Source organism: Poeciliopsis prolifica, unplaced genomic scaffold, assembly GCF_027474105.1.
Source record: "Poeciliopsis prolifica strain line A6 unplaced genomic scaffold, Auburn_PproV2 SCAFFOLD076, whole genome shotgun sequence".
Taxonomy (NCBI): Eukaryota; Metazoa; Chordata; class Actinopteri; order Cyprinodontiformes; family Poeciliidae; genus Poeciliopsis; species Poeciliopsis prolifica.
This window is the reverse complement of record NW_026562451.1, coordinates 1,480,921-1,498,895: the sequence shown is the minus strand read 5'-3', so window position 1 is coordinate 1,498,895 and position 17,975 is coordinate 1,480,921. Positions and strand designations below refer to the sequence as shown.

Here is a 17,975-nt window from a genome sequence, read left to right as displayed (position 1 = left end):
ATAGGACTCGATTCTCACAGAAACCAGCTGCTACAACCTGTCAAATCCAGACTAAGATCATTACATTCAGTGGTCATCTTGAATTAGTATTTGGCTCTTAATCATTTACCAATTAGGACACTACTGTGGGTGGCCAAAGCTTCCAGGATGACTGGAGTGCTTCATTAAGTACTGGAATGGTTTCTGATGCTTTCTTTCAATTTTGGTGTTGGTTGTATTGTATTGTGTCACAACATAACCATAGAGAAAGTATTTTTATTGGGAGTGATAAACACAATGTGGCTTTTGTCAGATGGCTGTAACTTCTTTGAAACAATCAGCAACATTGTGATTTAAAGTTGAGTTCATGTTTTCCCTGACACAAACACTGATACAAGACTTCATATTTTTATACTCTTCTGCCATCACAGATCAGTATTTATCACTGGAATTGCAGCAGGCAAGTGTTTATTTTTTTTAATGCTGGAGTTTGAAAGTGAATTAACAGCCAATCTTGAGGTAATTATAGCTGTGGACAAACTAATTACAAAAAGGGTGGATCGATAACTATATCTATTCGACTTAATTGTTTTCTCCTGTTGATGGTTGTAGGACCAATCCTTTCAAGGAGCCAGAGACAAGGAAAATCTAAGTTTATCGCAGATTATACACAATTTAGACAGTTAGGGCTAGGAACCCTACAAAAGTTATTAGTCACAACAAAGGCATGGGTCATTGACCGCTATAAGTTAAATGCTTCTGCAAAAGATACAAGAAGACGGAGAGTCTCATTATACTTTTACCAGCAGGTCATTCTGCAGCTGTGATACTGATCTCCAAAACAGATTTCAATTGTGCCTGGTGAAAATAACTGGTGTGCAAAGGGAGTCTGTCACAAGCAGTCAACTGGAAGAGATTCATTTCATTTCCTGGTTGTGGACCAAAGCAAAAAGCAAATGACATCAAAAGTCTAGCTCCAATTTATCAACATGACAGGCAACATGAGGAAAAACCATTCTACTTCTGCTTGGAAAAAAGTGAACGAGTGCAATGTTGTGATGACTTACTGTCTGACTTGTTGTGGTGGAGTTGATTAATGTTGCAAGTAAAACTGAAACCCCTTTGCATTTGAACTGAAAATTTCTCTGAAACATTGTTCTTCATCGACAAATGTATTTTTACAGTGCTATAAAACAGTAACAGGCCTTCATAGAAAACTTTTCATTTTTCACTTAAATGTGCTTTTAGTCACATTTAAGTGTTTTAGCTCTTCAAACAAAATGTTATATTGACTAACGATAAGCAGAGCAAATAAAAAAGCAGTTTTAAGGTCAAACAATATACGAGAAAAAGACTGGACATCCATACAAGAGTTCCAAGTGCTGACCAAAAATAATTCAAAAGCTTATCTTAAGAAATATTTTGATGATCCACATTAACATCACATCCACAAAAAGAACATACCGCCTGTCAAACATGGAGGTAGTGTTGTGATGGTTTGGACTATTTTGCTGCTTCACTACCAGGGCAACTTTCTGCAGCTGATGAAAATATGAATTCTCATCCCTCTCAGAAAACCGTAGCACAGATAAATTAGTGGAAAAGTATGTTTTACTCTCAAGCCTTTCTAGTTGCAACTTTTTACTGCTCTCTCTCTCTCTCACTTGTGTGTAGATTTATGTCTGAAAATTCTGCACAAGACAGTGTTTTGCTTTTCTTCCTTTGCCTACATTTGCTCCTCGTCTCATTTTCTGGAACAAAAAAGATTTGTATGACCCATCATATGTGCGAGAGAAGGGTTGTTTTTCTTAGTGTGGTTGAAATGGATTATATTTTTCCACCCAGGTCAATAGCAGCAGCCAATAAAAATGTTTTGAGGGCAAAGAGATGTGCATCACTCCCTGAAAGCATATGATATCAGAGACTTACACAAGCATACCTGGAAAGAATGCATACAATGCGCACTAATAACCCATTAGAGTGATGACTAAGTGGTCAGCTGCAAATCTAAAAGCAAAGTCTCAAACGCTTAAATTTTTCTGAGGAGAAATACTTTATCCTTCTTCAGAAGTACACAGTCCTGCTCATAATAAGCCTTTTCTGTTATTAAAGTGAAGGTGGAAGAAAAACACAGCACAGTATGAGTTCTGAATATTATAAATACCGTTGATAGAATCATATTTGACAGAAAAATGCTCATAATCATTGTTAGGAAAGATTTGAAAGGAGAAGCGTGTGTTAATGCTTTTGAACTGTTGAGAAACAACAATCCATCTGACGTCTGAGAAATAATCTCAGAATTCCATAAATGCAGTAATGATTACTTGGCAACAAATACAAAGCAGGCCCCTTCAGTAATCCAACGCTGTTGGAAGAACTTTTCCACCCAGTTTACTGTGGTGCTGACCCGCTCATAATGGTACACTTTGCCTTTGTATCATAGTTATTTATGACTGATTAAGAATAATTAGTGTTTAAATGGTGAAGTCAACTTGAAACACCACACCTCGTTTGGGAAATAAATGAAAGCCAGTCCATGAAAGATTGTATCAGAAGGTTCCAACAAACATATTAAGTAATTGGATTATGCTTTATACAATTGAGGAAAGAAAACTGGTTGCAGTTAGTTTTATACAGTTTCTTCTCAAAGAGTATTTCCAAGGGTAACACTGAAGACAAGATCAGTTTCTTGGAGTGGTGAAAAAAAAGGATACAGGCCATTGCATAGAAAACTCAGTTGCAAATGAAGTTTGCATAATTATAATCTTAATTAATATTGTAAGTGCTCTGTGATGTCTGTGACTGATTTAAGTATTACTGCTTGGAAAATTTGGTGCAAGGCTGCACCAGCTTTTGTAGCCTGACAAAATTTACCACAAACCACAAATCACAGTGCAACCTCCAGCCAACATTATACCCACAGCCTTTTTAATATGCAGCATTTTCTGATGATGCTCTTTTTCATGTTTGAACTTCTGCAGAAGTGACATGTGAGGCATTGTTTCCCTTATTGAACTACCTCCTCAGCACGCCATGAAGTTAAGATGACGGCTGTTTATGACCCATTAGTTTAAAACCATTGAGTGAAATTAGCAGCCTTCAGTTAGAGGACTCTTCCGATTCATAGCAAGACATGTGGAATTGATTTAGCCAATCCTCAACAAAGGTCTAAAATTTAGTCAGTGTCCTGTTTTGCTTTGTCTGATCAATTCACTCATCAGGTCAGGCCTGCATGTCTGCAGTTAACAATAGTCAAACCACTGTTACAAACTCAACAACTTTCTTGCCATATTTAGCAACATTTCAAACAAAACCATGAAAATCAAAATTGGCAGTCCAGGCCTTTTGAAGATCAGTAATCGGCAATTGGCCGGAAAACTACAATCCGAGAAAAAATCTCTGCATTGAATTTAATTTTAACTTGATTTTCTGCACTGCCTGTCTTTCTCACATGTTCCAAAGCATTGTGAAAGTCGATGTGCATAACGTTTCAGAATTTGGTAGCAGAGAATGCATAATATAACTTATGTTTTTGGATTGCAGTTGTTTGTCATAGCACCTTTATTTAACGTCTGACATTTCCTGAGCACATAATTAATCTTTTATTCTTTGTCCGTATACATATAAAACTTACATTGTAATATTTAAATTTTCAAGGAGATACAAATGGGGTATTAAAAACAGTATGATGGGTGTAGAACACAAATAGTAAAAAAAAAATCATAGCAATACGTAATACAAATCCCATAGATAGAAAATAAACAGACCTATAAACATCTCTAGTGCTTGTTTGTACAGTTTATCTTGCAGTTTCTGTTTTGGTTCAGTGTCACTGGATTCACCACATGTTTGCTATCAATGAGATAAATAACACTGGGTAAGGACCTGTATCTGTTAATACTTTGTAATACCAAGTATGCTAAGCAAGACCAAACTTCTTTTCTCTCATATACAGACTGCTTTATATAAAAAGTGCATCGTAATGGAATATACTTCGCAGTTAAAAGTACATATTTGTATTTATTATTTGAAGCAATATTACAATATAGTGGTGTTTTTGTGCTTGTTGGCAAAAGTCTGTTTTTAATTAATAAAACCAGCAGGTGAGAGCCTGTAGCAGGATGCTGAGCTGTTCAATTTCATGGAAAATGTCTCCTCTTCAAGCAGAGTTACCATTTTCCAGGGATGGGAACCCCACATTCATACCAGCCCACAAATGGATGTGATGTACGCCGGCCAATGACTCCAAACGTAACTGGCTCCTGTCTGTAGGCGCGGTAATATCCTGTAATACAGAGGATTTACCAAAGGCCAGAATATTATTAGGTCTTCAAACCAAACATACACTTTTGGTGAAAAACAATCAATGTTTAATATTTGCTAATATTTTCCATCTAGCAAAATTCTGAATAAATCAATTAATTAATGGTTTAACAACACCGCCTTTTTACAAAACCTGGACAATTTTAGTCTGCCAATACAAAGCAAGTTTCCATTCAAACTTTATTTTGCATAAATGAATGAATAAATAAATAAAAAGGAATTCTTCTGTTGCAGCCTAACTATTTATTCAGTCTGCATGGAAAAAGATGATAAATTACAAGCCATGTGTGCAGCTGTTTGTGTTTACCTTGTGCTGAAGGCAGAGTTTCTGAGAGGTAGGCTGGCCCCGTTCTTCCGTCCTTGTGGGAGTCCACAAACTGGCAGTGGTCTTCACCTTGGCCCAATGTATCCCCTATACTGTAAAAAGGCTCTGGGGAGTGGAAATTATTCAAAAAGTTGAATAAATCAAGTTTCTTTTTAAGTACTCCACACTTTTAAGTTAATGCGTTACCTCTCAGGCCATCTCCCATGAAGATCTTGTAACGTAGAGAATTACACAGAACGACACCCACAAACTTTCTGTACCACGTCCGCTTGACATACTGACTGCCCTTACAGCTGCTGTGGACTGGGTTATACTTGAAGGTAAAAGGAATCCAGATTGGTTCTCCACCTAATGAAATGGGAAAAAACAGAAGAGGAATTGTGCTATATCTTGCCTGCTGCTGAAAAAGTGTGAAGAAGTAAACTTGTCTTCACAACATGTGGCAGCTTTAAAACGGCATCAGACTCAAAGCAAACATCTAATATTAGCAGATGTTTTATTAATAAACTCAGAATGGTGTGTCCTAAAAGAGAACTGCACATACACACATCAGCGTGCCTTATTTCTTATGAGCCAAAATCCGTCAGATGACACATTCCTGAGGGAGTTGTGGTTGTTTTTATATGCCCGTTAGAACATTAATGCTGTAAAAAATTGAAACAAACAACTTAAAACCCTAATTTTTTTTCCCCCACAGAATTCAGAGGCTGTAAATCTTAAGATGGTGACTTGTAGAAATTTAATATTTATCTTCTAAGTTATTTTTGATGTCATAAAAAAAAAACAGTTAGACCAAAATTTACATAGCCCCGACAGATTTAGGCATAACATTATTTTTCATTCAACCGAGGTGTTTGTTCCTGATAGGTTCATAATTAACAGAATGACAATGACACAATGCAACAATTAAACAATTATCAATTTGCCAGGGTTATGGATAATGTGTGGAGTTGCACAAGAGTTTGAACTTACATCCATTTACTTCCACCCTGAAGGTTCAGGGTAAAGTAAAGGGGGATAAATTGATATCTTGGCAATCTGTTTTACATGAGTATCTACAGTGGAAAAAATAAAGACTAGCCAGGAAAAGGTCACTAAAGGGGAAAGTTCTGAAACATGACTGTTTTTTCTGCTTTTCTAATTTCTATTTCCTAAGTACTTCCTCAAAATATTCACTAAGTTTGTTGTTTTTTTATGTATTTCACTTTAAATAAATCAGTACATCAGTTAACATCTCTCTTAAGATTTTTGAAATCAAAGAGAGTCTCACCAGGTGGTCTGTCAATGAGAAGAGGATCATCTGAAAGGAGAAATGTGATAGTCATTCAAAACAAAAAATGAACTTTGAAATAATGAAATGAAACATTGATCATTAATTTCTATTCTCTTGTTCACATCTTGTACCTTCACTATTATTCAATACAAACAACATAGAGAGCTGTTTAGAATATTTCAACCAAAGAGGATCTCAATATGTATTTTTGCATACACACCTGACTCAGTGACATAGGTCAACGTCTCGCTGAATGGTCCCAAACCAAACACATTCTTGGCCTGCACTTTGAAGTAGTACCTGCATTGAAGAAGAGCACAATGCTGAGATTTAATGAGCGATTCAGTGGCTCCAGTGTCATTCTGCCCAATGTGTTATGACTGGAAAAGATAATGAGTGCAGCAGATGACTTGGCATGCTTTAGTTGCTCTGATTCAAGGGCTTAGAGCGTTATAGAGAAGCTGTTTGCTGAAAGGACCCTAGGGAAGTGGGAGTTAAGAAAAAGGTGATTGAGAGTGAAAAAGAAACATTTACAGAGATCGACTCAACAGATAAGTGTACAGGATGAATATAAAAGTGAGGGGAAAAAATCCTGTGGAAAGAGTGAGACAGTTAAATAGGTTTTTAATTGTTGAGCGCAAATGGAAAAATGGGGACGTGAAGAGCATAGTCTGAGACATTTCTGACTGACTGAGAGCTTTAGTACATGTCACACATTTTATTGCCAAGGGGCAAAACAAACTCATGCACTGAGCGCACGCTGTCTCTAGGTAGGTGATGAATTATAAAGCCTCTCACAATGAAAACGCAGCAGATAACTGGAAGAGTTTGCAAACTTTTCCACTGTAAACGACTGATTTATGCAATATTTTTTGACTCTGCAACATTGCAAGGCCACATACAGTATGTTCATGGTCCATCACTTTCTACCCAAAAGGTTTCATCACATGCAGCCACAAGCCTGGATCCAATCACTACGGCCATATGACGACATTGACCAAAATGTTTCTCAGAGTGAGAGACAATAAAGCAATGCAGCTGGTGAGAGATGATGTAATGTAAAAGGCAAAAGGAAGGAACTGTGTCCAGTGAATGCGAGGCAGTGTTAAAACAGTGCAAAATGCTACACCAATACAATCGAATCATTTAAAACTGATGTTATTTAGAGTGACAAAATAATTGTATGTGCAAGTAGTCATGAACAGATTTTATGAACACGTGTATCCAATTATGTATCATAGATTTACCACAAGTTAGAAAAAATGTTTGAGATGAATGTTTTTGTATCTGTATTGTGGTGATCTCTGAATGAGAAGAACATTATGAAATGCCCTGCAGAACTTGGAGGAGTCTAAAGTAACCATGAGGTTCATTTCTCATTCTAACATTTAATCAGTCCTATGAAAAGGAGGAATTTTCCATGTGAGGATATGGAGAGAGGTGTAACACTGCTGTGGTTGAAAAGGGAGCTTTCAACTTAAAAGAAAACACAATATGATCTTTGGTAGAAAGTAGCTGCCAGGAAGGAAAACCCAACTAGAAAACTTGTGGAAAACTCCTGCATGCAATTGTGGTGCTTGGTGGCAGGTATTTGGCAAGAGCCAAACTGTATTTTTAAAACAGTACGTGGATATAAGTATGCAGGAGACAAGATATGGGTATATTGTAAATTTTACCAATTCATACAATTTTAAGCAAAATTGGATGAATGTATTCGTGTACAATTTAAATCTGTGTTTTAGCCACATTATTTAGCTCTTTTTCATATCTTTCTAAGCCAAAGTAATCAGTTCTTATAGTCAAATATTAATGTATTATTTCACTCATGCTATGTCTAACTTTGATTTATTTTATTTTAAATGCATAGTTTTTATGCAGTGCTGCTTGGTTTTTCCACATTTGTTCCATGCTCCATTATTTTTATGTAAAGCCCCTTTAATTATCCTGTGTATGATTATTGCAACATAAATAAACCCGTCTTGTCCAAAATCTGTACCTTGAAAAAGTCACCAAGTTTGTCTTTCTTGTAAACAAGGGAAAAATGTAGCAAAATTTTTTTGTGCTAACCAAGCAGTAGTGCACAGGAGCGTGTCGGTAAGAGACAGCCCTGCATTTTTAATACTCTATCCAACAGGAAAAAGAAAAACCTCTGGCATTCTCTTGTACTTTCTCCAGTGCCTTTTTTGTTTTTTAGGAATTTGACCTTTTGCCATTTTGAAGTCATACCAATCACATAATCTTGTCACATGCTTAATTGGCATATTATTTAATGCTAAGTAAGATATGATAAATGCAGAATTCAAAACTGATCAAACACTGTCACTGTAAAGACAAGTAATCTGTGCTGATGAAGACAATGGGCTAAAATTTAAGTCAACACTGAACAAAAATCTGCTAAGGACTTTCATGCAATTGTAGATAGGCTTTGAGCTTCCAACAGCAGCTCTCTTGGGTTTATGTTTACATTATTGAATTGTTAAAACAGCGGAACAAGGTTTTGGAAACTCTAACACCAGAAACAGACAGAGTTAGCTGTATCTGTTAGTGAAGGTTGGAGAATAAGTGCTGTGTTGACATCATTCAATTTTCTAAGCTCTCAACAGAATTTTACAGCCACGTGTCGCATTAGGTTTAAATCTGTTTCTGTGCCTGCCTCCATTTACCCAATTCACCGTACTCTGAGACGGCTTTTCTGAATTTTACAGGGTCCAGCTCACAATTTACTGTGAGCTGCATGAATCTAGTTTGACAAACATGCACATTTATAAAACGCTGGGAAGAAACCCCACAAAGAGATCGGCTTACACTGTAAAAATATCAGAACCAAGCAGATCTCTTTAAAATCTGGCTCTTCTTTTTATGCCTCCCCAGTCACAGGTAGTTCGGTAAATCACTTGAACACCAGACATGAACCTCTCTCTAAGCAAATATGCATGAATTGTGCACGCCATTACATCTGTTACCTGGAGTTGGGCTTGAGATTTTCCACAGGCAGGTGGGTCCCGTTGGAGATTCTGGACGACCACCTGTTGTTGAGGACGTCGTCATAAGAAGCACTGTGGACCATATAACCTTTAGGAAGCAATGCAAAAGTAAAGTGTAATCCTTTTCTTCAAAAATATTTGACTTTTATGACTATTCACAATTTATTTGATAACAGTTACTTAAAAATAGAATAAAATATATGCATGCTATTATGACATCCCAAAAAGCTTGAAAGGAGTCTTGGGTTTCTTTAAAAATGAATAAAGTTTCCTGTCTTGCTTGGCTGCACTGAGTATTCCTTAAGCACTACTCGGTTTCTTCAGGTCATGTGACCCTCAGTTATTCATTTGAAATTTGTGGTGACCACCTCTGCAACACACTCAATTACAAATTGAGTCTATTGGATCTCCTGACTTTTCCATCTGTTTTAACTGGAGCTGCACCAAAACAGCTGAACACTCTCTGTGTAGAAGAAAAATACTAGTGACTTTGTTTTTCTTGTTTCACATTTTTATTCCCTCTATGATGTATATCAGCCTTTATATGATAGACAGACGGATGGATGGACAGACAGACAGACAGATAGAATATCTAAAAATATTTCCATTTGTGATTGTAAAGAGACAAAATATGGAGAAAAGAAACATTTCAAGAGACAGGCTACATGCAAAGTTCAACAGGCTGAGAGGAGAGGAAGTACAAGAGAAAGAGAGAAAGAAAACACAAGTAACAGCACACCATCTATCTGTTTAACACATCAGAGGATGAAGTCGTCCACAGCATGACCAGCAGACTGTGTATGTCTGCCAAAGGAAACACACTGTTCCTCTGTGTGGCCAAAGTGATACCCTGATAGCTTGCAACACCTCATACAGTTGGTTGTTTTCTTCCGATTTTTCTTTGTTACATACTTTCCTTATGTCATAGTTTTATTTTTTTACTGAAACAGTAAGTGTTCATTTAGAAACAATTTTTTTGGTTTTTGCAGAACACTTCTGGGACCAATTCTTCAAAGTGAGTCATGAGGAATGCCTAAAAACATGTTTAACATATTTGCCAAACCACAGTAAAGAAGAGGTTGAAGAAACAGGTTCCATTTAGTTGAACACTAGGGCTCTTTTTTGGCTCCTGTTCTTAAGAGTAAAACCTCACCTGTGGAGCTTCATGCGGAAATATAAACTGACGTGTCAAGGCCATGGGGATGATCTCCACAGCAGCACTGACATTCAAGAATTTTGGAAGCAGATGTGTTTTCAAAGTACATTGTTCTCTGATAATATTAAACAGGGACATAATGGTTACACTGACTCTTTCAAAGAACTAGTAGCATCAAGGAACAGAGGGTATGCTCTGTTTTTTTGGGAAGGTGGATGTGCCTCACCCTCCCCAAAATTCAGCAGGGCACCTTCTGCTAGTTACGGAATTGAGGATTACACAAAGATATATCACAATGTTAAGATGCAGTGTATTTAATTTTTTTTTTTTTTTACCTTTATTAACAACTAATAGCTGTGTATGGATAAAAAGAAAGCAACAATTTGGTGTAAATTCTGGTAAATAGAGATGTTGCTGGTAGAACCATTGATTGGAAGTTGAAATTGCGTTTGTTTTCATCATTTGAAATGTGGGGACACTTGAGCAAGTGCAGCTTTATTTTGGGAAATAACTCCTTACCTGACACCATATCATCCTTCAGAGGTTTGGCCCAGTCCAGAATGATAAAAGAGTGACAACCTTCCATGGCAACCACGGTGAAGTTTTGAGGTTTGTGTTTTGGAGGCTGGTTCTGATTAACTGCCTTGTGGTCCTTCTCCATCAAGTTTTCCAGGACATCCACTTGAAGGTACTCCAGAGCCTCCGTTAAAGAACAAGGTGCTCCTGGGTCCTTCTGGATGTAGTTCACAAAAGGAGCTGAAAGCCAAAAAAAAGGTTATTTATTTCAGTGAGGCATGCTGATATTGGATTTGTCTTAACATTTAAATTACTATTCCCATGGGCAGAGGATGTTCAGGAAATGCATGGTAAATATTATATTTTGAAGTCTAGGTTTAAAAGCATTTTAACTGAAATATACAACATTAATTTGTAGCAGATAAAATCATTTTCAGGATAGCTAATGAAATAAATTATGACAAAATATTTTCACCTCAGATAATGAGAGTGATTAATTCATACTTTTTGAGTAAAATTTGCTCAGACAAACTAGAAATCAACAGCTGCAGGAGTCTTTGTCAGACACTTTTTTTTTCTAAGGCATGTCAGTGGACTGGCAAGCTGCGGATGTGGACCTAAAAATATTAATCTAATAAACTTGGAGGAGGAAGTCTCTATGTTGAGCCAACAGACTAATCTATCTGCGCTGAGGCCAGACACTTCAGCTTTTATGATTTCCATTTTTAAGTTGGAAGAACGATAGCTTTCACATGGTCATGTGAATTATAAATCTGTGGGTGTTCAGCATTGTTGCATCATTGCAGCTCGCCTTTTGGAACAGATTCATTCATATTGTATTTATAAGGATATGGTCATAAATTTTACTTTTTAAAAGGCTCCTCTCAAATATCAATATAAATGAGAGTGACAGTGTGCATTTAATCTGTTTGTAAGTAAAAAACAGCCATTAGTCAAGGATAACATACTATAAAGGTTCATGTCAATGGCCCTCCCTGGATCGAGAGTAATAAATCTTGTCCTTGATGGACCAAAATCTGATTTTATGGCAACCAGATGTCTTTTCACCCCCAAAAATTGCTGGATGTTGTTGAAATTTCAAAAGTCAAAGTCAGTTTGATACCCGATAAGTATTATAGAGACAGTGAGAACAGTGCAACACCTTCTTTCACTTCCCAAGCGTTTCTCATGTGCAATTTACACAAAAAGTCGTGACATACTGGCTTCGTTTACTAAAATCGAGTTTAAGTATTGGCTCTCCTCAATGAAACAGATACAGTATCAGCACAGATGCATTTAAAACCATTTGGACATACACACTTAGGGAAAGAGTCAAAATTTTTATCTCAAAGTAATTAGAAAAGTTTTCTTTTAATCATTTATGTAATACAGTCTCATGAAGACGCTGTCTGTCAAGCGATAAATGTTGTATGAAAAACTGATTTTCATTCAATTAATAAAAATGTGACATTTTCCTGCAGCAACATGCAAATAAGATAATAAACACTAGAATGTATTTTACTTATCTTGTGGAAGTGGTTTGCCCCCAAAAAATACAAATCAGACTTATTATTAATCAATGGCATTCACCGTGAACACATAAATTTGTTGATTGAAATTATGCTGAAGGACTTCATCCTACAGTCCAGGAGGAATAACCGCCTCTTGGGCGGTTAGGCTTGAGTTGTGTTCTTTAGATAACATAAAACACTAAAAAAGACTTAAGCAATGAGTAAGAACTGCAAGAAAAATTAAGCTAATATTAATTGCTCATTTTATTAATACTCAGACCACATTCAAAGCCACTTAAATGCACTTGAATTCTGAATTTGAATTTCAGTGCGCCATCGTCACAACCTCTAAATACCTTAATTCAGTGAATTGCTACCATGTCATTAACTGATTTGCTATTTGTGTTGACAAGAAATTCAACAAGAGCATCTAATGACATGACTGGTTAATTTATTTTTGCTAAGGGATTCAGAAGTAAATGTTTGTGTACCTGTGAAGCGCTTCTTCCCGCTGAGATCAAACTCCGATACAGGACCTCGGTTGGACACCCTCAGTTGTGGCTCTGTAGATGGGATCACTGTAGTAGTGGTAGTAGTTGTGGCAATTGTGGTGGTAGTTGGTGGTAAGGTGGTTTGCACCAACAGTTCATCTAGAAATCGTACATGGTAATCAGTACTTAATGAATTCATTTCCAATATTTTTGCCCGAACTAAGCATTTATGTTTTTTAATCTTCACAATGACTGTAAAATGAGAATGTTAGACTTGTTTACTCTACTGTAGACAGATGGGTGAGATTGCTTTGCTTGTAATCAACATCTAAAGCTGTAATTTTGCTACCCATATTTTCCGTGTGTGCAACAAGAACTATTTCACAACTCTCCAAACCAAACAAACCTGTAATGTAATTTCATCCACAAAAGTGGATGACATTTAATAAACTCCTTCCTCTTTCATCCCAGTTTATGACTTGGGGTGCACCAGTGCACCGTGCTGTTACATCATGGTCCACAAACATGCTGACCAGCACCGTGCGTTGGCAAGAAAATGCTAAGCATATTTCAAAACTCAGTGAGACTTTTCTGGCAAGCCCAAAACAGAAAAAAAAGATTATTATGAGCAAGTAATCCCCTAAAGCGACCGAGTAAATCTAAGTTCTCACACAAAACAGTCCCTGCAGTTTTTCATTCAGCTTGCTGTTTGGCAGAAGCTAGGTTCTAGCAATTATATAACGGAGAGTTGAAACAGCAAATCCATTGAATGAAATTATAAGCAAGGACATTCATTTTAGCATTGTAACTACGTGAGGCTTTTAGAATAAAAAGTGATTCAAAGCAGTGCATAGTGGATGTGATCCAGGACCACAGTGGTGAACTTTGATCAAGCAAAACAAATGCTTTCAAGAAAAAAATAAATATATGAAGATCACAGGAAAGGTCAACAAAGTAGAAAAGGGAGAAGTTGGCAAATCATGAAAACAGAATTGTGACAGACAGATCATGCAATGCAATTAGTCAATTCAAGCCCTGTGGTAGATTGGTCTGAAGCCAAACGCAGCCAATACCTTTGTCAAGATTTAAAGCATCAGGCATCATCGCCACTGTAAGCAAAGGATCCATTTCCATCCCTGAGGATTCCTCTGTCAGAGAAGTAGAACAAGCTGCAGCATCAATCTCACAGTTGATTTAAAGTTTCTGAACCAATAATAATAATAAAATATGTTTTCATTTAAAAACAGCTTTGTGCCTGTTATTTGACTTGTTTCTAAGTTATGTCATTGCACTTGTTGTAATTAATCTAGACTTATATTATATACAAATATGCAGCACATAACAGGAAAGTCCTGTTATATGTTTATGCTTGTTTTTTGGCATATTGTAACACCAATAACAATGTGCAACTGAAGGATTTTAGAGTATTTAACCAGTCTGTACTGTGACCGTAGCCAGCTTCCACATGCAGAGACTTACATGTGGCTTCTGTGGTCTTACTTAACTGCACTCAGCTCTTTTATACACACACCAGATCACACAGTAATACACACAGTAATGGGACTCTGAGGATACAGACAGGAAGCATTCACAGCCTTGCCCTGGATGGTTTCAAGTTCAACTGAGTGAAGTCATACTTTTGTGTGCTTATCATTTTCATCATTAATTTGGCTTCCCATGGATCAAAAACCTGTTAATGTTGTTAGCGTGTGATGCTTAAGTAATGCAACAAAATAATTCACTAAGACATCTCTTGTCAATGTTCTCACCTTCAGGATAGCAGTCCAAAATTCCATCTGGATCAAGTACTGGATATCCAAATTCATCTGTTTTGGAGAAAGTTCCTGGTGGACAGGTTGGGTAGGGCAGTGCAGTGCTAAAATCCTCTGTGGTCCAATCTGTGGTTGGCCCTAAGGTGGTAGAGGGAGCCAAAGTCGTGGTGGTGGTTGAAGTTTTGGGAGGAGGCACATCCAAACCAAGAACAGGTTTTCCTCCAATCATGAGGACCTTGTCTTTGGGATTGACCACAGGCTGGCTGTCTCTGCCATGTCCGAACAAAGCAATACCTTCCTGGCTTACGAGGGGGCTACCCATATGGTCTGGTGGTATATGATAGAAGAGGAGAGAGGAGTGTATTTTTAGAAGTTTCAAATGCAAAAACTATCACACTTAAAACTCAATGCTCATGTTGTAAAATAAATGCAGTAAATATGGAAAAACAAAGCTGTTTACAGAGACTTGTGATTGGTTTGCACCAAACCAGTCTTTTGAATTGATACAATTTTCTCAACTCCTTGAGATTATATGATACTTAACACATAAAAAAACAAGCAACCAAAAAATATCTAAAGTATATTACCAAAAATAGTGCGTCCATCTTCTCCAAGGACAACTCTCTTGGCTTTGCCTTGTGAGTCCTGAAGAACTTGCCCATCTTGGTTCATAAGAACACCTTTCTCCAAGTCAACCACCTATAAACAAAATATATGCATATATTTTTTTTTACAAAGCATAAATTTAATGTATACCAGGCTGGGGAATAAGAGTTCAATGAAGCCCATAAGAATTTGTTACCCATCTGGTTCCATCAGGCCCAGTGATGAACTTGTGTCCAACAGCCTTATTGCTTCCATGAGAGGAAGTGGTGTCTTTTCCATTCATTGCTGTCAGATTGGGCTTTCCATTTTTACCTACCAGTTAAAAGATTTGAGGCAGAGCTTACTGTAATCATTATACTTTAACACTTTATCATTTAGAAATTTGCCTTTAGTTCAAGTACATTTCAATCAATATAGTACAAATAGTATTTTCAAACAGATACAAATACCAAAAGACTTTACCATTTCCACTGCCTGGCTTGAATCGTCCTCCATTGTTTGGGCTACCTCGAACTATGGGATAGCGAGTCCTACCCCCTTGATTCCTAAAGGTGTCTCTGGATGAAGGTGATGACGATCCAGAATGTGTGTTTCCACCAGTTAATTCTGTATCTTTCACAGTAGCATCACGATCAGCATCACTGGCAGAGGTAAGGACTGGTTTGGGCATGTTTAAGGAAGAAGTTGAAGATGAGTCAGGTGTTGACCCACCAAGCCGAGAGTTCTGCACTAGCTGTGGTCTGAAAGAAAGCCTTGATCCAGCAAGCTGCCTGTTAGCTAACAGAGGAGACCGTACCCTTCCATTCGTTCCTACGCCAGGACGACGAATACTTGAGCTTATTCCAGTAGAAGTTCCTGCCCTTGCCCTGGACAAAGTTTCTTTTGCAGCCGCACTCTCATTGTTTTCTTCATGTCTCTGGACAGGTGGTAAAGCAGGATTTGTCTGGACAGATGTTGCATCTGTAAGTTTTCCTTTCCTCCCTGTACTCAGTGTATCAACATTTTCCCTCATATTATTTCCACTCTTAGATATTTCTTTATGGGTGACCTCACTGAAGTCTCTTACTACACTTGATTTCTCAAGCGAAAGGGAGCCAGTTTCAGAGGAAGAAACTGTTGTTGGATGTCTGGTGTCACCAGTTACAGCATGTTGATTGGGCAAAGAAGACTTCCCAGAGTTTAGTACAACACTATTTTTTATTGAATCAGGTCTGGTCATAATCTTCAGATCTTCAGCGGTCTCTTGCTTTAAAGAAACTCCTGAAGCTCCAGCTGCCCCAGACACCCTAGTTGGTGTCTCTCTTAAGAGTGGTCTTCCAGCACCAACAGAAGATGACACCCTCGTTAAAGGAGTCCTGGCATCCTGCCTGGGATATGAAGTCCTTGAACTCGAGGTAAATCTGCCTGGATAGTGACTTGCTAGCCAAGGAAATCTTTCAGCAAAGGAAGAGCTAATTCTTGTACGAGGACCCACAGGTTTTTTATTACTACTTTCGTCTTGTCTGTCTTCTTCCCTAATGTCTTGTGTCGTTTGAGCTCTGGAGTTTAAAGTTGACCCCTCAGCTTTACTTTCTATATCATCTTTATTATTGTAATCAGTGTCTTCATTTCTCCTGCTGAGAGAAATGTCTCGATTAGATGATGTGTCTGAACCCCGTGAGTTTTTGTTGTTTTGTGACGTTGAAGAACTATGCCTTTGTGACACTGACTGAGAAGAACCTGATATGTCTGTATTCAAATTGTGGATTGGACTATGTGATGTGGATGCTTGAGTGTCTTGTGAAAGTTTAGAGCCATGAGACCTTGACTCTGTTGCGGGCTGTGATTTATCAAAAACTGATGAGTCTGATGTTGTTTGACTGTCCAGTGTGCTTCTTGAAGTTGACTTGGATGATTTTGGATCAGAAGGATTTAAGGTATCATGGTTCTGACTTCTTTCTGTTAATGTAGACTGGGTTTTATCTGAACTACCTGTATTTGATATCACCTGATTATTACTTCGGCTTGGAGGATTAAACTGTGTGGTCACAGATGGTTTATAGCCATTTAGCAAACGAGTTGAATTCCCTCGAAAGAAAGATCCAGTCTGTCGTCGTCCATAACCATATCTTGAACCAAAACGAGAGCCAGTGTTGCTGCTGCGCTCTGGCATAGAGGAGCTAGTATCTGTCGGTGTAGACTCTGTCTCCTGTGAATTGACAACGATCAAGGGCTTTCTGTGTGTTAAACTGTTTCTAGTTGAAGTTAGGTCGGGTTTTTGGTGTATTTTTGTGGTCTTATGGTTTGTTGAGTCAGCGCTGTCCTTTTTACTTGGTTCTGATTCTGCAATATGTGAGGAAGCCAATAACGACGTGTGTGACAATGATGATCTGGAGGTAGAAGAAAACGAGTTTTCAGAAGAAGAGGAAACTGGGGACATTGCAGAAGATGATGAGGATGCAGTTGAAGATGATGAAGAAGATGAATCAGAGGATGACACAGAAGTACTTTTAGATCCAGTTTTTTGGTGGACCCTGATCTTGATTGGCCTTCTATTTGGTCGATAAGGACGTTTAAATGCAGATTTGGTTGGGGAGGGTGTCAAAGCCTTCAGGCTGGGTGTTTCTGTAGTGAGGGGCTGAACATCATAATCAACATCCTCCTCAGACAGAGGGGAGACATTGTTGTCCAGCTCTTTTGTCTCTGGCACAACTGTAGTTGTTTCTACTACAGGAGATGGTGTTGTGGGTTTTTTGTCATCTTCTTGTTCTTCATTTTCTCTCTCTGCTCCTCTTGTTGAGCCTCTGTTTGCTGTATTCCTGACTGAACCCCTGATAGAGGAGAAGATACTGTGATAAGAGCGTGTCTGGGAAAGTGGACGTAGACGTCTGTTGGTATTGTGTGGCTTTGGGGTCGTAATTGGACCCTCAGGCATTTCTGTGGGCTCGAGGTCGGATTTCTTATCAATATCCTGTTCAATTATAGTTTTACTAGTTGTCTGAGGGTCCTTGGGTTCTGAAAGCGAAGAGGCAGTACCACTGGCTGGAAGAGACAAAAGTG

At 37.9% G+C, this 17,975-nt stretch overlaps 1 protein-coding gene across 2 annotated transcripts in view; it reads right to left on the bottom strand.

The window, feature by feature from the left end:
• Positions 1-2,550: 2,550 nt before the first annotated feature.
• fndc1 (fibronectin type III domain containing 1) overlaps positions 2,551-17,975 on the bottom strand; it is a 32,669-nt gene continuing 17,244 nt past the window's right edge. The window contains exons 10-22 of one of the 2 annotated variants that reach the window (XM_055021475.1): positions 15,399-17,957; positions 15,133-15,248; positions 14,918-15,029; positions 14,328-14,657; positions 13,632-13,706; positions 12,559-12,717; positions 10,560-10,796; positions 8,864-8,972; positions 6,121-6,200; positions 5,898-5,927; positions 4,814-4,975; positions 4,610-4,732; positions 2,551-4,264 (exon numbers count right to left, since the gene is read on the bottom strand). In XM_055021475.1, coding sequence (XP_054877450.1) covers positions 4,149-4,264; positions 4,610-4,732; positions 4,814-4,975; positions 5,898-5,927; positions 6,121-6,200; positions 8,864-8,972; positions 10,560-10,796; positions 12,559-12,717; positions 13,632-13,706; positions 14,328-14,657; positions 14,918-15,029; positions 15,133-15,248; positions 15,399-17,957 — 4,208 coding nt within the window. In that variant the 3' untranslated portion in view covers positions 2,551-4,148. The remainder of the gene's footprint in view (positions 4,265-4,609; positions 4,733-4,813; positions 4,976-5,897; positions 5,928-6,120; positions 6,201-8,863; positions 8,973-10,559; positions 10,797-12,558; positions 12,718-13,631; positions 13,707-14,327; positions 14,658-14,917; positions 15,030-15,132; positions 15,249-15,398; positions 17,958-17,975) is intronic. The other variant, XM_055021477.1, reaches the window with a different exon arrangement.